The 13,559-nt window shown below is 39.3% G+C and overlaps 1 protein-coding gene across 1 annotated transcript; it reads right to left on the bottom strand.

The window, feature by feature from the left end:
- Positions 1-250: 250 nt before the first annotated feature.
- Positions 251-10,138, bottom strand: LOC117873446 (transthyretin-like). Its single transcript, XM_034762820.1, has 4 exons — positions 9,981-10,138; positions 7,835-7,965; positions 5,152-5,287; positions 251-584 (listed from the first exon to the last, which is right to left on the bottom strand). The coding sequence occupies exons 1-4, from the start codon at positions 10,047-10,049 to the stop codon at positions 462-464; spliced, it is 459 nt and encodes a 152-aa protein (XP_034618711.1). The 5' UTR covers positions 10,050-10,138; the 3' UTR covers positions 251-461.
- Positions 10,139-13,559: the final 3,421 nt, after the last annotated feature.

Below are 13,559 nucleotides of genomic sequence, written 5' to 3'. Positions count from 1 at the left end.
GTACTAAAGAAGATAATTCAGTAAATATGTCTTGTTCCATAATTTTGTGTTTGAGACTTTTTTTGCGTTACAGATCTATTTTTCTCACAGTTCTTTGTGATAAGGACTATGGCTTATCGGCCATATAGAAGATTTCAGTTTACTTCCAGTATATCAGCAGTGGATTTTCAGTGTAGTTTTTTACAACCCTCAGACAGTGTTTCTTCTGAACCAAAAAAAAAAAAAAAAAAAAAAAATTTGAAAGAGTAACTGAAAACATTTTTAAGAAGAAACGTTTATTGACTTTACCAGAGTTAATACATGCATTAAATAAAAATCCATTGCGTATCAGTTTGCTTCTGAGTTAGTGTTTGAAGATGAAAAATGTTATGTGAATAATAAGACTGATTATTGCAGAATCATTCATTATAGGAAATCAATCTACAAATCTTAAATTGACCAATGTAGGAGAATTTGCATGGTTAATGTGTAGTTCCTAATTCCTTTGGTTCACTAACTATAGCTGTAGTTGAGTAGGAAAAGGGACTGATGAGAACAGCAATAGTATAATGACGATGACCAGAATCATTAGCAGTGAATACCACCTGGAGAAGAGAGAGAAAAAAACACTTGAGAGCTTGAAACATAGTTGTACATTTTTAAAGCCAGAAGAACCATTGTGATCATCTTATATCTGGCCACTTGCATATCACAAGCCATAGAATTTACCCACATTAATTCCTGCTTGAACCAGAGCAAATTTGTTAGAAAAAACTCCAATCTTAATTTAAATCTTTCCAGTGATGGAGAATCCACCACAACCCTTTGTAACTAACCATTGGAACAACTTACCCTCACTGTTTAAAAACTTGCTCCTTATTTCTTGTCTAAATTTGTGTAGCTTCAACTTCCAGTTATTGGATCTTGTTATAACTTTATCTGCTGAATTTGAAGAGCCCTCTATTATTTTTCCCCCCATGTAGGTATTTGTGGACTGTGATCAACTCACCCCTTAATCTTCTCTTTGATAGGCTAAATAGATTGAGATCCATATGTTTATCACTATAAGACACGTTTTACAATCCTTTAATCATGGCTCTTCTCTGAACCCTTTCTAACTTATCAATATCCTTCTTGAAGTGTGGCACAGTATTTCAGTAGCATTGCACCAGTGCCAAATATATAGGTAATATACCCTCTCTGCTCCTCAAGATTCCCTTGCTTATACATCTATGGCTCTCATTAGCCCTTTTGGCCTCAGTGTTGCATTGGGAGCCTATGTTCAGCTAATTCTCCACCATGACCCTCCAGCCCTTTTTAGAATCACCGTTTCCCAAGGTAGAGTGCCCATCCTGTAATTATGGCCTGTATTCTTTGTTTATTAAATCTGGCTGTACTGAAACATAGTGTGTTTGCATCCAACTTATCAAGTGATCCAGATGGCTCTGTATCTGACCTGTCCTCTTCATTACTTGTCAGTCCCCAAATAATAAGCTGTGCCTCAAAACTATTGTATACAATTAACCTCAAGTTTTAATTTTGAAAGCATGCATATTCTTGTCTAATATTTTGATGAAAATTTGCTGTCACTGTTTTTACATTTTGTTAATTATATAAAGCTAGTAAAATATGTGCATGACCTTATAAATCAGTGTTGTTACAGTACAGACACAGCATTTGATTGATGTGCTTGTTGACCGTGAGGTATTGTTGACCATTTGTGAACCCTACTAGGGATAGATGTTTATTCTCTCTTTGCTCTCAGCAGACTCTAAGGTTATGTAACACAGCATGCTGGCCCTTCTATTATTGGGACTAACCTTGTAACTGAAAAAAGGTGATTACAGAATTATATCATATGAAATCGGGGCTCAGTGAGAGATGGAGGGGAAGGATGTCTTTAGATAGCAGGGAGAGGAATCATGCAGAAGGATTAGTCAGAGAAACTAAGCTAGTGAGTAAAGCTTTGTGGAAAGACAGAAACCCTGGAGAGGGGTAAACTGGCAAGAGAAGAGACCTAGAGCACCGCAGTGGAGGTGTGGGAGTGTGGCCGGAGTTGACACTTCTACTTATTTAGGGCCGCCTCAGGAGGAGGTTCAACAGAAAGTGGAAGCAACCTCTTTCCCTTCACACAGCCTCATGTCCTTGGTAAGGAGCTGCTTAGCCATGGGTATGGGAAAAGGAATTGTCAATACCACCACTGTAAGTGTGTATCCTTGTGTCAACAAGGGAAAAGGGCTACTGAGTCCATGGAGGGCAGTTGAAGATTACCAAGCCTGGAGAGAGCTGGAAGATTGCTTTGTTACTTGAAAATGAGAGAATTTTTACTAAGATTTGGCAGGATGGTTAAACCTCAGATTACCCCTTCTACCATGGAGACTGCAGACCACTAGCTGAAGAGGGGAAACTGAGGCACCAACACCGGAAAGGTAAGCTAATTACAGGGTAATAGATGACAATTACTTGTCTGTATTGATGCTTCCTTTGTCTTGTGTTCCATTCAATGTATAACACAGGAGATATTTAGTCGTAACTGCTGTGCCATCAGGATGCAGATGATCAGCTTTTTATGAGGTACTTCAGGCTTGGACCAGGTTAATTTGGCTTTTCTAGCATCTATCCAAGATACAGGTTGGATGATAGTAAGTTGGTCAACTCAGATAAAATAGAGATAATATTGGTACATTGGGGAAAACCACCAAGGAAATGGCAGAGGTTAGTATCAGTTCTTTTTGAGCAAGTTGTTTTTTCCTGTCTTTTGTCCTTGAAGTCTGAAACTTAAGGTATTACTAGATCAGTTGTTATCCAGAAGCAGCCAAAGAGCAGCAAAAGCTAAGAGTGCATTTACATGGGGTGAGAGGGTGAAGATTTTCATTTAAAACAGTTTATTTCTGTTGTGTGCAGTATGTAAACCTTCTAAGCATTTAGGAGTGGAAAAATGAACAATTAAGGGATGGAAGGTAAGCATTCAAATCTGTTGACAGTTCACACAAGCTCTTAAGTGTATGTACACATGAAAAGCAAATTTAGCTCTATTCCCTGAATTCCTTTCCAGACTCTGCTTATAGGCCAGAAATCCTCTTAAACCCAACTGCCCTAGATTGTATTCATTTCTAGTACAGACTAGTTTTACATATCACCATCTACTCACTATGTATAACCAGTTCATCTCCCCATTTTAAACCAAACACCAAAAATCTTGCTATCTCCTCTCCACATGTGGACCAAAGACTCAATGCTCCCTTATTTCAGATAACCATGATCATTGAGAGTCCAGCATAGCGTTCACTCTGTATGTGCAGTTCCAAAAGAACAATGTTCTCTCCATTATTCCACAGTGAATCAGAAAATACAAACTAACCCAACCATCCTCCCTATGCAGATTTAAAACTTCATACTTTTCCTGCTAATATTCACCCTCTTGTGAGTCAGACACAGCTTCCAACTTCATCCAATCCATTCTGTATATTTAAGCTGCATATCTCAAAATATTCAGTTAATCACACCAGGCTAATATCTTATTTATCTGGCACATGTACATTAAGAGATTGTATGAACTGCAGATGGGATTTTCAACAGGCCCTAAGTGACTTGGCATAAGTCCTATTGACTTTTAATGTCCCAACCTCTGAATGTAGTTAAGTATTTATCTATTTTCCCTTAATTGATTATTTTTATTCTATACTTTAAATATTTAGCTACATTGGACATAGTCATAGCCTTATCTTAAAGTTTTAATTGTGTATATCTTTAAGAGGTGACCAATGAAGACTCAAGGTCCTCTGTACAGTCCCCAGCACTAACATCTCTCTTGAAAAACTCCTAAGCTTCATGTGACAGGGTTGCTGGCACCGGAAACTCATATTGCCTTACATACATCATGATTCCTGCAAAGTTCCCAGCTCCTGACAGGTTTCATTCTGCAAGGTCTCTAGCTACCCTGCTTTCCTTGCCCTCTATAGTAGTGTATGTTCTGTGGATTCCTAATTTACTGGTGTCTTGCACTGCCCTGTCAAGCTTAGGAATTATCTACAAGTTCCTATTTCTCATCTATTCTCCTTGCCATACATAGACTTTGATATATACACCTCTATTCCAAACAGTCAGGTTTTGGAAATAATATTTTAATTAGCCCATTCTGTTGATTTCAATTATATTTAACTGTAAAGTTAAATTTTAGAGTCAAGTTTTTTTACAATTAAGAGGACGCCAAAAAGTTTAACACTTGTGAAAACGTTGAAATTGTCACTTTTTAAACATTTCCAGGTTTGGTTTCAACCAAATACCACAACTGTCTTATACTGTGGGCCTTAAGTAGCTAAGGGATTGTTTCTCTCTTCATATTGTACCCAGCTGTAGAAATAATTTGGGATGGTCAAACTGATAGCTGCAAGATGTTTGTTTGTTGGCTGCTGGTAAAGTGTTTTCAGTGGAGGGTCCTCCACTCTGGAACTTAACATCCCCCCCCCCCCCCCCCCAAACCTTGATGCAACAGAGAAGGCTGGAGATTTTCAGAACAGTTTTCAAAACTGATGTATTCAGGATTTCTTGGGGAGGGGAATGAACTGAAAAAGAACTTAGCTTGAAATATTGTTAATACTAAACCATCTTATTTATCTAGACTTTAAAGAACTGTGTTGCATGCAGGTAGAGCATTGGATCAACTTTTCTTTAAAAATCTAAATAAAATCAATTGCATATGAAGCTGTTGTACTGCTACCACTGTGTGGCAAACATCATTAACAAAAGCATTAGTGATGGGCCAAGGAAAATATGGAACCCTCCTTCCCCACTAGACTGAGGGAGAAATAGCCCTGCTATTCTTCTTCCACAGGTACCCCCAAAAACCTAGGAAGGACCACTGGGTGGCTGTAAAAGTCATGGGGCGGGGGGGAAGTCCCTAGATGAGAAACAAGTCTAGGAGCCTGCTGAGAGAAAATGGGAGGCTAGTTCTGGGGTATTTGGTGTGTGGAAATTCCTGTGGAGCTTTGAGTTTGCAAATTTGAACTGCTCAGTGAACCTGAAGGTGTTAGTTCATGGCAAAGCCTTTGAAACTGGAGAGCAATAAATGGACGCAGTTATTAATTAAACCCTATACAGTTAACACAGCCTTGTTCTGTGCAATTATAGGTCCTTTTTAAAATGTGAAATAGAAATATAATGAATACTCACATCAGCATGTTCATGGAATGGGTTAAGGCCAAGTCCCTTCCAGTAAGTGACTGTGTCAAACTCGATCTTGTATAACCCTGTTACAAATTGTTTCTCGGTTGTAAGCTCATGGATCTCACCATATTCATTGGTTTTTCTGTATGAGAGCAAGATAATATACATTTATTTGTGTTCAGATGTCTGAAAGAAAGAGGCAATATATAGCATTGAACTACAATGACATTCTGTAGCCAGACATCTGGGAAAATGCTGACTGGTCATCTGAAATAACTTGTTCCTTTCTGTACTGTGGCGGCCTCACAAAGTCTGTCCCTGCATCTAGATTTTCCATGCATACCACTAAGTATGTCTGGGCTGTAGAAGCTTCTTTATTGTTACTGCTGCAAAGATTGGAGGTGAGCCAAAAGAAACCTGGCATGGGTGTTCACTGTCTCCTGATAAGGCTGTCCGGCCGAGCCCAGAGTTGTTTAAATGTTACTTCAGAGCCAGCAGGGGGCACACAAGAAAAACTCACCGCTGGCCTAAGAGTGCATAACTCTCATGATGTTTTAATAAACACCTTTAAACTAGTGGTTATTTACTCTATTATTTATTAATACGTCACATAAGGTTGTTCCTAATTCTTTTTCTTTTTAGGAGAGTATTTTGTTCTGGTTTATTTACAAGAACACTCTTTGTTTACAATTTATTTGAATTACACTGAGGTTGCCATAAGTTTGACCAAGAGTATAGTCTTATGAAATCTTATTAGTCCATTGCGTTGTTTGACCTTCACAAGCAGATAGGTTTGTTTAAATTAGTCTATCAGGACATTAGTATTGTCTAGAAACTGCAGAGCTTTAATTGCTAGCCAATGTGGGGATGTGGAGCCTGTATTGAATTTTGTCTCCTGGCTTAATGTAGCTCCTCTAGAAACACTCTATTTCCACTTAATCAGTCCTATAGTGTAGGAACTAGTGATTGGATATCAGTGGATAGTATAACGCTTGTATTTTATGTTAGTGTTTCAATAATCTCCATCCATTGTTTAAAGTTCTGAATGCTGAGACTCAGTCTCTAAATGTCTGTTGTATTTTTTCATTACAATAAAAGGCAAACACTAATCAGTACATCAACTGACACATTCGAGTCCCTCATTTGTTTTAGTATAAGACAAGGAAATTCAGCACTTAATGATAAACCATCTAGGAACTTGTTAAATCACAGATGCCATTTTCATATTTTACTAGAATGCTTTCAAGCCTGTTCTTAGAATTTTTCATGATTGATTAAAATGTTTGTCTACTTTTTCTTTATCCTACATTGATCACTGTTAAGCAACTCTCCATTTACTTAACAAACTTTCTCAACTAAACCCTGATAACTCTTTTAGCTAAAAGTACAGTGATGGGCTAGAGTGAGCTTATGAGACTCCTTTGTTAAAATTCCACTACCACACTGAAGTGAGTGTGGAGGTAATTTCTCTGATTCTAATGAAGTTCAAGTACTCTGCCAAATAGAACTAATAAAATTACCACTGCATGTTCTTTGCATCAGATCTCAGTTTTTTTTAAATACCCTCAGAAACTGACCTTAGAGCATCCAACTCTCCCCCCCTACCTACACCCACACAATGTTTTCACACACACCTGCCCACACATTCCACCTCCCAATTGCACTGTATTGCGTATATTACCAGTATAGTCAATATGTTTTTTAGCAATAAGTATACATATCTCAAGCAGCAGCATCTGCTTTAAGCTGTTTACCACGTGCTCTTGCTTCCTTCTCTGGGTATGAGGGCACATTTTGGTTTAAATGGGAAAACATATGGCTAGATTTTCCATTCCTTCACCCCTATTCAGTGTGATCATATGCAGCCCTGGGCCATTAGGTTTGTCAGAGGCTAACTCTTTAAACAATGTATTGACACCTAATAATTGGAGCACCACCACTATAAGCATTCCTTTGTATAATAATATTGGAGAACTTGCATACAGTTTTGATGTGGGCTCATTATTGGTCTGAGGCTGGGATCCCATTAATGGTGGATTCCTGCAGTGTGACGACTTCAACTATCCACTTTCTGAAATGATCCAGGCTATTGTAGGCTACTTGACAGAGGATAATGGTTTCCCTAGACTTTCTCCTGGAAGTTGCTATCCTATCTTGAAACAATATTTTTATGCTCCAGTGCAGCCAGAATTCTTAACTAGAGTTTTAAACTTCAAACAGATTAGAAGTCTTCTGACTAGGCCATATTATATTATGTAGAAATTGGTGGGCATTCATTCTCTGACAACATGCTAGAGCAGAGGTGAACTTCATACTAAGAACTGATGTGTTGCTTGTAGCCATAAAGTGAAGTGTCATGAAGAGAGAAGAGTCAAAGAGCAATTGAAGGAAGAAAAGTTTTCAATACCACATTTCATGCTGCCTGTGAGTTACATCCCTTGTGTTTACAATTTTTTCAAACCATCCAGGAGTCAGTCTGCTAGCTTTGCAGCTATAATTATTTAGAAGAGACCCACACACACAATAAATAATTGGTGTAGGCATAAATTACCTTATTACTTCTCAGATTGTAACTAATGACATTATACATATGTTTTTAAGATGAATGCATGTAAAAGGTGAGTTTTCTAATCTTTGGCCTCTTTCAATGCCTCCCTCACCCCCCTTCTCATTGTATTATATGACTTACCCTGAACTTAAGAGCTGCCAGGTCCCATCATCAGCCTTTTTATATAATTTAACTGGTACACTGGAAGCTGCACTTCCTCTGACTGCATCTAGAATTTTCACAACAAGAGGGTGCTTGGAATCATGAGAGTCCTGCATGTAGGGAAAGAGAGATGTAATTCTTGTATAGCAAATTATATAGGAGTGATGGGCCATGATAAAGCATGTCCTTCAGAAATTGCATGTTTTAGAATTAGAGGGTATCACATTTTCATATACCAACTACACAAGTTTACTGTATAATACAAAAATTTAGCCTGCAGGATCAGAGGGAGCAAGCATATACTGCACCCTACAAAGGGGTGCACTCCTGTGCACTGAGAACCTGTCCTCAGAGACAGAATGCCTCTCCGTACTTGGTTCTGGGATGATAGAGTTCTGACTAGCATCCAGTGCAGAGTTGTTGCTAACTGGCACAACCAAGCCCACAGATGATGGAATAAAAATTTAATCCTGGAAGCGGGGAGTGGATGGTTTGGAATCCAACAGCCTGATCTCCTTGTTTTAGTGTGGGGGCTAGAGGAGTCAGGAGAGGCTTCACGGTGGTCACATTATCCCATTTCTCCTTTTGTTCAACCCTGGGAAGCCGTGCACATGTGCTCTCTCTCGCTATCATAACCCCATTATGGGCCAGACTGTGGTCAGCCCTTGGGCAAGTGTGCATGGGTGAGAAAGGTATAAGAAGCTTCCCCTGCACAAAGCCTGCAACAGTTATATTCCATGTGCTCATTAGATCAGTGACTGCTTCCTCCCTGAGAAGCCAGCAACCCCAGAGGGAATGAGGATAAAACGGCCATGCCCCTGCCATAACCCCTTACGTAAAAAAGAAACTAGAACTCTATGGTAGCTGCTGGTTAGTGATAATTACCAAGTGTTTAACCATCATTGGTTTCAAAAATCAGGTTTCAGTTTCTGAATTTTTTTAAAAAAGAAAGGTTCTTACTTAAAAATTGTAATAACTTAAACTGTATGACCCCTTCCCTCACCTGAAATCCCTTCTGGGGACCCATGACAATCTACCTCACCTCTGGGGATTCTGCCACATAGCCTGAGAAAAGCTCATCTATTAAACTAACAAACTGAAATAAACTCTGTGCCCTTGCTTGACTTTCTCACCTCCCCCCTCCCATTCACCCCAATTTCTAGGATGAAGAGCCTCCTGCCTGCTGAGGTTTCTGATGTAATCAGTGGGGCAGATTGTAGCAGAAGTGGTCAACTTCTATGGATAAAGGAGTTTCTGAGCCATCATCTCAGAAGCTTTGTCAGGGTGTGGAGGGCAGGATAAGCAAAATTTGTTTTTTCTCCACACCAAAATCATATAGACTAGCTCCTCCAAACATCAGAAGTGGCCCTGTGGAGCAGAGTGGGAGTACAAGGGCAATGCTGCTGGGGGAGATCAACAGGCTACACAGTGTGTGGATCTCCCACATTTTTCAGAGCCACATGAGTGCAACCAGAAGTGAGAGGAGGGGAAAGGGGGTTTTAGACTTGGTCCCAGGCCTTTTTCAGAGCAGTGGATGTGGCAATCCATTCCAACTACAGAATGGGGAGACCTAGAGCAATAAAGGAAGAGTGGGTAGAGAAGAGACCAGGCACCACTTCATTTCCCTTCTCTGCAGAAGGAATTAGCAGGTGAGTCAGTAGGCAGCAGTTGGCAGGCCTGTTGGGAGATGAATTCTCATGTCATATATCCACCCAACCAGTACTCCCCATTGAGATGTTGTTCAGCTGATGATGGCTTTGATGTCTTGTGAGGGAAGGAGTTGCTTCTCCACAGTCTCCCAAAGCTGAAACATATTTGGGAAGGAAGGTCCTTTTTAATGGCTGTTGAAATTGTCCTGATAGCAGGTGCTACCTCCTATTACAGCTTATCTACTGCTTTCATCAACATAAATAACTACAGCAAATGGGGAAAGCACTTTTTCTGTAGAAATAAGAAAAGAGGTAGAAGAGTGCAGGGCCAACACACAATATACAATTAAAATAAATGTAACAAAATAGACTGATTTGTCTTTCACTTATTCCAATTCTCATCATTTTAAAAAAGAAAGATGAGGTAGGTTACGTCGATCACATGTGAAAGGCCACCTCAATACCGAAACACTTACCAATGGCGCAGCTTCAGAGAAAAACACCAGTCCAGCTAAGAAAACAAGGAGCAAAGAACGAAAGGCCATTCTGCTTGCAGTTTGAGTCTCACGGTGTCAGCAACTAGAAACTGAGGGGATTTGGGGTTTTATACCCAATCCCTTCAAATTAGGCTGCTTATCAAATGCTGTATGACTTCAAAGCTGCTGATTCTGATTGTTTACTTAGTAAATAGTAAGAGAATAAGTAACCCACACAAACATGAACCTTGCCTGTGGAGATTAGTCTGCTGCATTATCTTCTGTAAAATAACTTGGATCACTTTTTTGTGTCGCTGATCCGCTGATTACAATTACTTTATTGTAAATGGCCTATTCCCTCCATGTTTCCTGTTCTGTTTTACATTGCTGTACTGTATGTGGTCTTGACAATGTGTGAGAAAGTAGATTTTCCTTCTCTCTTGCACGATGATATACTTTTAATTTTTAGTCTGGATTTCATTCTTGTCATAGCATGGAAAATATTCTCATCCATAGAATCAGCAACCTCTCAGTTTATCTGATGAAAACTGTCACCCTTCTCGTTCTTTGTTGCAAGCAGTACTGAAATCAGTGTGGACCACTCCATCCTCTTAGACTGTCTCTGCAGACTTCTGCAGCTGTGTCTGACTACCTTCTGTGATGCTCCCATCCATGCCCCATGGATGCAAATGGCTTTTGGACATCTAACTGCCTGTTTTCAGGGTACAGTCAAATTCTGATCTAAATGCTGTCATTTATTCCTGCAGTAAATTTATGGCCAAAATTAATTGCCCATGGAAAGCTGCCCCATAAAATTGGAAGTTATTTCTTCTAATTTGGTGCTTTATCTTGTAACCTTAATTGTCACTCTACGCTTGTGATCAGCGGGATTATTTTTTTAATACAATCATTGACATCTCTTCCTAGGAGTCTTTATGTAAGCTCTACCTACTCCCCCAGCACCACCTAACCTCCCAGCCATGCCATCAGTAAACATCAACCACCCAGGCCATCTAGCACTCTCACTGGGTGGGAAAATAGCCAACAGCTCCCCCTGAGGAGAATCTAACCCCTCCAGAAGTCTCCTAAACACTCTCCCCCCGGCATCATCCTACACCTTATCAGTTCCCACCATCACAACAGCCGTGGTTTCTTGCTTTAACCTCAACAGATTGTGGGATGTGGCCACAAAAGATTGTGGGATTGGGGTCAGGACAAGAACATGTGATGAGTTAGAGAGTCCTGGATGGAGAATTTTTTTTTTAAAAAAAAAAAGCTTTGCTTCATACAGTGCCCTGAAATAAGGACTTGGTTTTTGTAGTCTTTGTTTTTAACACATGTATTCAGTCGTCCGTTGTTAAACCTAGAGTTGGGTGGATAACTGAATGTGATTAGGTAAGCACATTTTGTTGTCTGTATGCAGTTATTATTGTCAAATAAATATGTAGTTATTGTGTGTAGCTAGAGCAAGTGCAAACATACTGTTTTTCAAGCTTCAGTGCAAATAAGATTTACAAAAACTGGATACCTTTGAAACATATTCCATTGAAACAGTGCCAAATGAAAATATTTGACTTATGTTTATAAGAGTTGTGTAACAAGGCCAGAGTCCAGAAATCAGGGAAATCCAAACAGTTAATTGTTGCTGCAGTACTTATGTAATTTATTAATTCACTTGGTATCCATTCTTCTGAACAAGCTCTCGATTTAAAGAATTTAAACTATAAGGTCACTAACAAATGAGCACTGATTTATTTTTGAGGTACTATTTCATTAGCTGCCTGTAGAGTCACTGCAATCCCACTAGAACAAAACATATTCAGTCCAACAGACTAATCCACCAGTGTAGACAAATGATTGCCCTCCCTTCCCCTCCAAAAAATCAATTTCTCCATGACTTCAACTGAATCACACACAATCAGTCTGCATTTTAACCCATGCTGACTTTAGAAGATTTCTTATGAGTTGTTATGCAGATAACTTTGTTAAAAAGTCATGCCTCTGTCTTAGCACTTCCCCTTTAAGCTCAGGTGAACAGATAGTACTTGATTTATAGAGTGATTTTGTGTCCATTTGATGTTGTGACTGATGTTGAAAACCTGCAGAGTTTTTTTCCATATGAGGTCTGGATTGAACTAACATAAAGTTCCATAGAACTCTAGCTAGAAATCTTCAAATGATCAAGTTTGGGTATAAGTTCACAGTGCCATCAAAGGGGGCCACCTGGGGTACTTTCTTGTTTCAAATAGGGACAACCCTTCTTTCATTATATCTACTTCCAGCTGAACTTGGCAAGTGCAGAGATGTTTGAGAAAATTTACAAACAGCATATGTTAACTGAGTTCTGTCAAATGTTTGTATGCATTTAGCATTTTGAACAGAAGTTCATGATAATGAACTTTATAACAAAGTAAAAGAAGCAGCGAGAAACGAAAAGACATCCTTTAAAAAGTGGAAGTTAAATCCTGGTGAGGAAAATAGAAAGGAGCATAAACTCTGGCAAATGAAGTGTAAAGATATAAAATATAATAAGGCCCAAAAAGAATTTGCAGAACAGCTAGCCAAAGACTCAAAACATAACAAATATTTTTTAAGTACATCAGAAGCAGGAAGCCTGCTAAACAACCAGTGGGACCACTGGACAATCGAGATGCTAAAGGAGCACTCAAGGTCGATAAGGCCATTGCATAGAAACTAAATGAATTCTTTGCATTGGTCTTCATAGCTGAGGATGAGAGGGAGATTCCCAAAGCTGAGCCATTCTTTTTAGGAGACAAATCTAAGGAACTGTCCCAAATTGAGGTGTCATTAGAGGAGGTTTTGGAACAAATTGATAAACTAAACAGTAATAAGTTACCAGGACCAGATGGTATTCACCCAAGAGTTCTGAAGGAACTCAAATGTGAAATTGCAGAACTACTAACTGTAGTTTGTAGCTTATAATTTAAATGACTGGAGGATAGCTAATGTCATGCCAATTTTTTAAAAGGGCTCTAGAGGTGATCCTGGCAATTACAGGCCAGTAAACCTGATCTCAGTACCGGGCAAACTGGTTGAAACTGTAGTAAAGAACAAAATTGTCAGACACGTAGATGAACATAATTTGTTGGGGTAGAGTCAACATGGTTTTTGTAAAGGGAAATCATATCTCACCAATCTACGAGAATTCTTTGAGAGGGTCAACAAGCATTTGGATCAGGGGGATCCAGTGGATATAGTGTACTTAGCTTTTCAGAAAGCCTTTAACAAGGTCCCTCATCAAAGGTTCTTAAGCAAAGTAAGCTGTCATGGGATAAGAGGGAAGGTCCTTTCATGGATTGGTAACTGGTTAAAAGATAGGAAACAAAGGGTAGGAATAAATGGTCAGTTTTCAGAATGGAGAGAAGTAAATAGTGGTGTCCCCCAGGGGTTGGTACTGGGACGAGTCCTATTCAATATATTCATAAATGATCTGGAAAAAGGGGTAAAAAGTGGGGTGGCAAAATTTGCAGCTGATACAAAACTACTCAAGATCGTGCATTCTGCTTGGGATTTTACTGAGCTACAAAGGGATCTCACGAAACTGAGTGACTGGGCAAC

Source organism: Trachemys scripta, chromosome 2, assembly GCF_013100865.1.
Source record: "Trachemys scripta elegans isolate TJP31775 chromosome 2, CAS_Tse_1.0, whole genome shotgun sequence".
Taxonomy (NCBI): Eukaryota; Metazoa; Chordata; order Testudines; family Emydidae; genus Trachemys; species Trachemys scripta.
Note: the sequence above shows the minus strand (reverse complement) of the source record. Positions and strands in the feature narration are given on the sequence as shown.